Here is an 8866-nt window from a genome sequence, read left to right on the forward strand (position 1 = left end):
GTTCCGTACAGCATTGCACTTAATGTTATACGCTTTTGTCAACTACCTCGAGCCTTGTTCACGCTGTGTCTACTGACGTAGCCTTTAGTAGCTTTTAACGTTCCTTTTGTCAGTCAGCGTAGTCTGCCACCTGTACTTCCTTCTGATCTGATGTTTGTGAATACGACGTTTGAATATCATCAGAGTCAAAAACAGCTTGGTGCAAAGCATCTTCTGATCTTCTGACCTTGAAGTGCTTCTGAGCGTGATACCATCTTCTGATCTTCAGTGCTTCTGATCTCATGTTCTTCTGATGCTTCCATAGACCCATGTTCTGATTCTGCTTCGACCATCTTCTGATGTCTTGCCAGACCATGTTCTGATGTTGCATGCTGAACCATTTGAGATACAACTTCTGAGCGCTGAATTATGCGTACTCTTTATATATATTTCCTGAAAGGGAAATTGCATTGGATTAGAGTACCATATTATCTTAAGCAAAATTCATATTATTGTTATCATCAAAACTAAGATAATTGATAAGAACAAATCTTGTTCTAACAGGTAATAGGTCTTCAAACCTGAGGTGGGTGCCATCGGTGGAAGGCAGTATCAAATGCAATGTGGATGCGGGTTACAATAATAGTCGGGGTACTACTAACCGGGGTTGGTGCATGAGAGATCATATGGGAAGCTTTATGTTTGCAGGTGTGGCTTGGGATTTTAGTCATTATCCGATTCTTGAAGCGGAAGCTTTGGCTCTCAAAGAAGCCATTCAAAGTGCTATCGACATGGAGATGCAAAATGTTATCTTTGAATGCGACTCCCTTAGAACGGTTCAAGCTATTCATGACAAATTCCAAGGTGTCTCAGAATTTAGTTGCATTATTTCTTCTATTCATAGATTGTTACTTAACTTTCCTAACTTCGAGATGAAGTTTGTTAAACGTCAAGCGAATATGGTTGCCCAGTCTATAGCTAAGGCGGCCGATTCTTGGATTAGGCGTAGTTTATTTCATATGATACCTCTTTGTATTGAACAATTTTTATTTAATGATATGAATTGATTTTCGGTTTGTAAAAAAAAAAAAACTCAACTCAAGTACATGCTTTTTAATGTTATTTCTATTCGTAACAATTAAGAATTTAAGAGAATCTAAATTAAATTCTAAATTAATCGGTTGAATTGATTTATGAAAAGTGAAATTTTTAATAATCAATACCTCTTCTAAAGAAGGTCATATTGAGAATGATATTGAAGTTTCTATTGATTTCTATTTTTTTTTTCTATCACCTTAGTCCTGTTTATTTTTAAATGACAATATTTTTTAGATAAATCAAATAGAATTATATTATATAATCATACCTAAACTATTTCGGTATTTCCAAAATAACTATACATTATTACATTATAAAAATTCAATATAAAATTATTTTAGGCACCAATACACACTTTAGAATTGTACCCAATTTGTGTGGTTGAGATTGTTTTTCTCGAATCCGATCCTCCACACTATATAAAACAAAAATAAAACTTCATCAATTATCGTTCCCAATTTTCTCACATTTACCGTAACTTTTTTTTCTCCATTACACTCGTTCTTCCCCTCTTTTCCCCTTCCTCTTCGCAAGAATCAGGTATGATCGCTACTCTATTTTTTTTCCCTTTCGAATTCATGTTGAGATATACCTATCAAGTTTGTAACTTCAGCCCGATTAGGTTTAAACGTGGTTGTTTTGTAGAACCATGTTTTGTATTTTATGTATGATATGTGATTATTTCATTGTTAGCGTGATAATAATAAATTTAGGGATTTCAAGATTATTCCATTACGGTTTCCCTTCTAAGCATAAGCATAATTTAGGTTTTCATTGTTGAATTATATTGTGTGAATTAAAAAAAATAATAATGAAATTTGGGTTCGATATATTTTTTTTGTTACATATGTGCTCTTTTGATTTGGTAATTGGTGGTGATTTGTGTCTTCTTTGTGTTCAATTTGCTGGGTTTTTCTTAATTCCATGAATTGCTTGTAGTTTTGTTGTCTCTAATACTTTTAAGTCCCCATTTGATCATGTAGTATAAACTATGAATTAATGAACTCTTAAGTGATTTAATGCATGTTTGTAATTGCAACCAATGTTGTTGAAATCTTGATCCTAAGCCGTTGTCCGACAAAACCCATCAGGGTGCTGCGTATGGGTCTCGCGTTTCTGTTTATCTCCTTGTCGGAGATTTGTCGTTGCCTCTGTGTAAACAACCATATGTGCGAGAACATTTCATTGTCTCTGATTGTTATTTGCTACCATGTTTGTACCCTCTCTGGAAGAGGAAGAAGCCGGCTGGGAAGAAATGAAAGTTAGGGTTTCGTTTCTGTTGAGAGATGGGTATTGGGCTATTTTAGGCCGAATTAATAACATTGGTTTGGGCTGAGTGTTATTCATGAAGGCCCAATACTAAATTAAGCAAAAAATGACTAATTAATTTGGAATATTGCCTAACTATATTTAATTTATTAAATGAAATATTTTCTTTATAAAATTAACTAATACAATATTTCTTTTCTTTATAAAATTAACTAATACAATATTTCTTAACTATACGTAACTTTTTAATTTCCTTAAATCAACTATATTTAAATGGAAAAGGATTAATTTAATTTCCTTAAATCAACTATATTTAAATGGAAAAGGATTAATTTAGTTTATATAGTGTGTGTGTGTAATTTTATATTTTGGTAGGATCTTATACAATTGGTAACGATCTTTGCTAGCCCACTAGCCCCCTCTCACTCCTAGGTGATTGTTGAAGTAGAATCTTACAATCCTAGTTGCAATTTTGCTACCCCCTCTTGATCTTAGCCTTGATCTCGATCGTGAGAACATTGTTAAGACAATGATATAATGACTAGAGAGGGAATGGGCTGATGTATTTCCTTGCCCGATGTTTCTTTTCACGACAATTGAATTATTGTGAGGATGGGTAATTGCAATTTTTCTGTTTGGTCTGAAACATGGCAAGATCTGAGACCATGAATTTGAAGGTGCGGCTAGAACTGGGAAGGCCATTGTTACAGTCAAACTGTGCATCCATGGACAATAAGCAATTGATCTAGTTGTGAGGAGTGTAGAATCTACAGTTTAGCATTAAATGTCTCTATTTTTTACTATCTTTATGCATAATAGTATACATATTTAGTATAATTTAAGATTTAAGATTGGTAGAAGAGCCTTATGATCCTCAAGTTACAATCGTTTAACCTCCTCTCACTTAGGTAGGATCTCAAGTTTAACAACATTGGTGTATATATTCAGTAGATGGTTGGAATGTATATGACTGACCTCATGTTATTTACGTTGTTTTTTTTTTTTGGAAGAAGTACTATATATGTTGTTAAAAATGTTAAATCATTCTTGAGCCTTCATCTAAAAGAATAACGTTTTCAAAAAGTTGGATTTTGATATATTTAAGGACAATGAAGATTTCTTGTTTGTCAACATGTTATTGATTTTATCATTTTGAACTGGTAAGGCAACCAACCTATTGTTATAAATCTTCTAACTTTCCATCATGTGTAATATTTCCACTGTATAGTTAAAATCTGTGTAATCAAATGTGTAATCAAATGTTTCTTATTTTAATGCAGTGCATTTGTTATATTCTATATCCCAGTTCGTATATTTGAAAATTGAGAGCTACTATTAAGCATAATATAGATTGAGAAATGTCTTTTGGCACATCTCATCTCTGATCTATAGTGTATTTGATATTTTTCCAGTGCTTAGTGGTTGATTACACCAGAAGGACTTCACTATTACAAGTTACCAAGGGCAAGTTTCATGTCTGAGTTTGACACAAACATCCCAACAACTTTTGGTGGGTTTTGAATCTCTTAAGTTCGTGTTTTCTTTTCATATTTAATGAATCAGGAAAACTGAAACAAAATATGTAACAATTTCTTGTCAAAAATTTAGCGTTGGTTGCTGATGTGGTATATGTTAATTGATTAGATCCCTTTGCTGAGGCAAATGCTGAGGACTCTGGTGCCGGTGCCGGGACAAAAGAATATGTTCATGTCCGTGTACAACAGCGTAACGGAAGGAAAAGCTTAACAACTGTTCAAGGGTTAAAGAAAGAGTACAGCTATAGCAAGATACTGAAGGACCTGAAGAAAGAATTCTGCTGTAATGGTACTGTTGTCGAGGACCCTGAGTTGGGCCAGGTTTGTCTTCTTTTTTTCACGCGTAATGTCAATATACTACTATGCATTCTTTTTATTTTGCAAACGAATCCAAACATGCAACTAATAGGTGTTTTATCCGGGAGATAACTTATTCTCGTTGTTATCCGTTAAAGCCTAAATGTTAGTTTTGTATGGATGCAGGTCATACAACTTCAGGGTGATCAAAGGAAGAATGTTTCTACATTCCTTGTGCAGGTAAGCATTATGCTTTTGTCTAAATTATTATGTGCCTAATCAGGGCCGTCTTTGAGGACATGCCAGACAAACTATGGCATAGGGTTTAAAATTTAATAAGGTTAAATGGTGACTAAAAAAGGGGCTCAGAATATTTTTCAGGGTTAAACTATGACAAAATAAGGCCTAATAAAATATTTGTCACAGTTAAACTATGACAAAATAGGGTCTCTATTTGTTTTGCGACAACTAAATCGTGTCTAACCTACACAGGGCCTCCCAAATTTTAAGACGGCTCTGTGCCTAATGTTTTACTATGAAATAGTTGTACTCTAACTTTTTCTATGGTGTTATAAACAGGCTGGCATTGTAAAGAAGGAGAATATCAAGCTTCATGGTTTCTAAGACTAATCAAAAGTGCACAATTTAGCAACATGTTAAATGCTTAACATGCAGACTACAGTCAATATCATCTGAATTCAAGAAATCAGTCATAGCAACATATTGTCGTTAAGGGGTTTTATATAATCTACTTGCTACATATTTTGGATTAGTATTTGCTAGGTTACTTATGATAAGGATTAATGTCTGCTTCTGAGACAAACATCTTGAATAAAATTGTCATTATTTCTACCCATTCATGCCTGATCGCATTCTGTTTTGCGCCATTGAAATGCTTAACTTTTAAATGCAGTGAAAATTTTACAGTTAAGGGTTGCTTGGTTGAGTTGAGGCATTTGGGACTGGGAAGGATTTTTTAAAAAATAAATAAATAGGTGTTTATTACTCTAGCTTAATTAGTGAATAGATAAATATTAGTGCATACATTTTTGAAATTTGTGATATTAGTTAAACAATTATGCATCAGAATCGTGGTAATGGATATCTTGATTTTTTTAAGAAATGAAAATTATCTCAATAGTTCACATCACCAATGTAGTGGCAACACCAAGAAAAAGTTATAGTCTGATATGTAAAAATTTGTCCAATACGATTCTTTTTTCAAAATTGAAATCTTTGAGCACGGTTTGCTTTCTTTCCTATTAGATAGGGTGGCAAAAGCTAGGTATATCTAGTCATCCAGAATTCGCGCCGAGAGGTCATGGTACTAACTAAGTATTGTTTCCACCAGGAATCAAACTCGGTATTCCCCGAACTTTGTCCTTAGTCGGAACTCGTTTACCACTTGAGTCAACTTGCTTGGTTTACTAGTATGTCATTTTTGTTCGGCTATTTGGTCGATGCAGACATTAGTTATTCTGATTTGTCTGTTTTTTGGGAATTGATTAAGGATTTAGATCTCCAACCAATTGTTTTAAAAACTTGATCGACATTAAATCAATGAGAATATTGAGTCACTGGATTATTGGTCGAACCAATGAATCGAATAACTTGGTTGAAATATTGAGTCACTAAATTATTGGTCGAACCACTGAGTCACTGGTTGAACCGCATGACTAAATCGAATTAAAATGAATAACTCGGTTGAATAGACCAGTCGTTATAACAAAATTATATAGTTACAAAATATGTTGAACCAGATGATTTAATCGCTACAAAACATAATTTGCATTTAAATTTTTTGAAAATATCATATCATAAATAAATTCAGAAGTTCATAATTTAAATTCATATTTTAAACATAGATATCACACATAACAAAATAGTACAAAATTTCAAAGTATAATTGCAATCAAAGTTTAACCGCATCAAAATCTAATTGAATAATTTATAATAAATTAACTTCATTGTCTACTAAATTTAATTTCAAGGAAGGAAAAATTGTTTCAATATTGAAATCTCCTTCATTATCAAAATCATTTGCAACAAAATCAACCTCATCCACAACATTTTTATTTTTTATTTCATTTCTTTTAATTTGTATTTTAACTTTTCATTAAAATAATTAAAACGGCATCGTTTTAAATTTTTTAAATAAAAAAAAATTAAAAAGCACTTAAACCATCAATTTTTTTAATTTTTGTTACACCGGTTTTAACCGGTTCACATCGATTCAAAAACATATCCAATCTAGAAATTAAACCAGACCGATTTCTGATTCGACCGACCGGTCCGATTTTTTAAACACTGCTCCAACTTTTAATGTCATTTTTGTTTGGCTATTTTCTGAATGAGACATTAATTATTATTTTTTCATATTCCATTCAATGTTTTTGCAGATGGATTAAATTAGAGGTGTTTATTAATTGGGGTAAATCCAAACCAAACTAAAATCCAAACCAAATTATAGTATTTAGTTGGACATTTTTTTAGTTCGGACAAGAACCGAACCAATCAAATAAAATTCAATATCAATTATGCCCGTCCGATATTTTTTTTGGTTTTTTTTAAGGCGGATCTAAACTAATAAATTCGGCTATTTCGCTTGTGTGCATATTAATTATTATTTTTTACAACTTGCAGTGTTTATTATTCAAAGTCCGCATTTCTGCTCTCTCCCACCCTCATGTTTTGATAAACACTTTCAATTACGACAGTAGCATAGTACTATAAATACATATTTTATTAAAGCTAGACCATGCTGATATATTACTATATACATACTCTTTTGTTTTTCACCTCCACTTGATTTCCTTAGTTTGTTTGTTTGAGTGTGATGTGGATAACTGGATATCATTACATTCATGAAAAGTATCTAACTAACTAACTAAGTCTCATTTGTTTTAAAATATTAGATTCTAGAAGCTATATGCCATCAAATGGACATGATTGGCCTGTTGACGGTCTTTTTATATAATATTTACCAATGGTCTTTTAATATTAAAGATTAACTTCTTAATTAATAATATTAAAGATTAACTTCCGTTTTTTAAGGTATAGTTTTTCTTCTTATAAAATTGGACGTGTGATTTGAAGCTTCAAACTGAATACGTTGGTCTTTTTGGAATACTTCAAAGTCTACTAGATGGAACAAAATTATTATTTAAAGAGTTTTTTTTCTTCGAATTCTCGTTTTTAGAGGAATGAGACTCTAATAATTCAGAACTCGTGCCGAGAAGTCATAATATTGACCAAACATTATTTTCACTAGGAATCGAAAGCTTACTTTTCTGTCAAACGATACTTCTATAAATTAGAAGATGTCCTTATTAGAAACATCTCTAGTCAGAAATTTGCTGGTCTCCTGACTCTGAGAATATTAAGTCACGAGTTCTCAGATAAAAGAATATGATTTGACTTATAAATCTTATTTAGCTTTCAACTTTTCCTTTATGATCTTTCGAGTGGTTCTTTTTTGAGATCGAAAAAAAAAAGTGGTTTTGTTTGATCCTTTCCTCGCATAAATTGTTAAGAATTGCTCTGCTATTAGTAGGTTAGAGACCAAAAACAAAAAATACAAATATTCATATATTATATGGAGACGTATCAAATGAGAACTTTGACTATAAAGAGAATTGAGAACTTTTAATAATAACCATTGAATTTGAATTAATGGCTGAGATTTACCTCATATTTTAAATACATATTACATAAATGTTTTGTTCACTTAAACATTAATTAAATATTTTAAAATATGAGGTAAATCTGAGCCAATAATTCAAATCCAGTGGTTATTATTAAAAGTTCTCAGTTCTCATTATAGCTAAAGTTCTCATTTGATACGTCCCCTACACACACACACCCATATATATATATATATATATATATATATATATATATATATATATATATATATATATATATATATATATATATATATATATATATATATATATATATATATATATATATATATATATATATATTAACAAAAAGTTAAAATGATAAAAACTATTGTGATTTCTTTAAAAACGTACGCCATTAATTGGCAACAACGCCATTTTGTTGCAACGTCAGTTAGAAAGTGCAATATTATAGTATCTAAGCAAGGGTTTATAGTTGTTTGGTTGCGGAAAAATAAATAAGAAAATAAATGGTGGTTTTGGTGTTAATATTGAGAAAACTTGCTAGGGATAGATTTTGTCATCGTTTATACTCGTGCATAACTATTAGTCAGTAATGTGCTCTTCTACTCAACTATTAATATTATCACTTGGTGCTCTCATCGTATCTCATTTTTGACTCAATGATGTGAGATCCATTGTTTTATATAATAGGTGATTTCTCAAACTATTAAATACAACAACATTAATTTCCAATAGTGATATAAAGATATTGATTACCAACTATCAGTATTCCGCAGATATTAAACCTAACCCTATGTCTAAGCATTAACTTCTAATAAATTGAGACTTGGATTTTGTAATGTCAGTACCTTTCGTATGTCAAGTCGTACCATGAAAACATATTTTGTGTTACTAATTGAAAATAAGCATTAAGAATGAAGAACCATCAATAGTAAAGCGTAAGTAGAATTACATAAAATGCCATGACCATAATAAGACATGATAATATAATAACTATATGAATCCCTAACAACAAGATTATATCTACTCTTACTCCTCATA

General features: G+C 31.4%; 1 protein-coding gene across 1 annotated transcript; it reads left to right on the forward strand.

The window, feature by feature from the left end:
• Positions 1–1462: 1462 nt before the first annotated feature.
• Positions 1463–5034, forward strand: LOC131638833 (protein translation factor SUI1 homolog). The gene is made up of 5 exons (XM_058909380.1): positions 1463–1617; positions 3759–3856; positions 3991–4202; positions 4365–4418; positions 4758–5034. Exons 2-5 carry the CDS (start codon positions 3820–3822, stop codon positions 4800–4802), a joined length of 348 nt encoding a protein of 115 aa, XP_058765363.1. The 5' UTR covers positions 1463–1617; positions 3759–3819; the 3' UTR covers positions 4803–5034.
• The last annotated feature ends 3832 nt before the right edge of the window (positions 5035–8866 follow it).

This window comes from Vicia villosa, unplaced genomic scaffold (genome assembly GCF_029867415.1).
Source record: "Vicia villosa cultivar HV-30 ecotype Madison, WI unplaced genomic scaffold, Vvil1.0 ctg.002444F_1_1, whole genome shotgun sequence".
Lineage (NCBI taxonomy): Eukaryota > Viridiplantae > Streptophyta > Magnoliopsida > Fabales > Fabaceae > Vicia > Vicia villosa.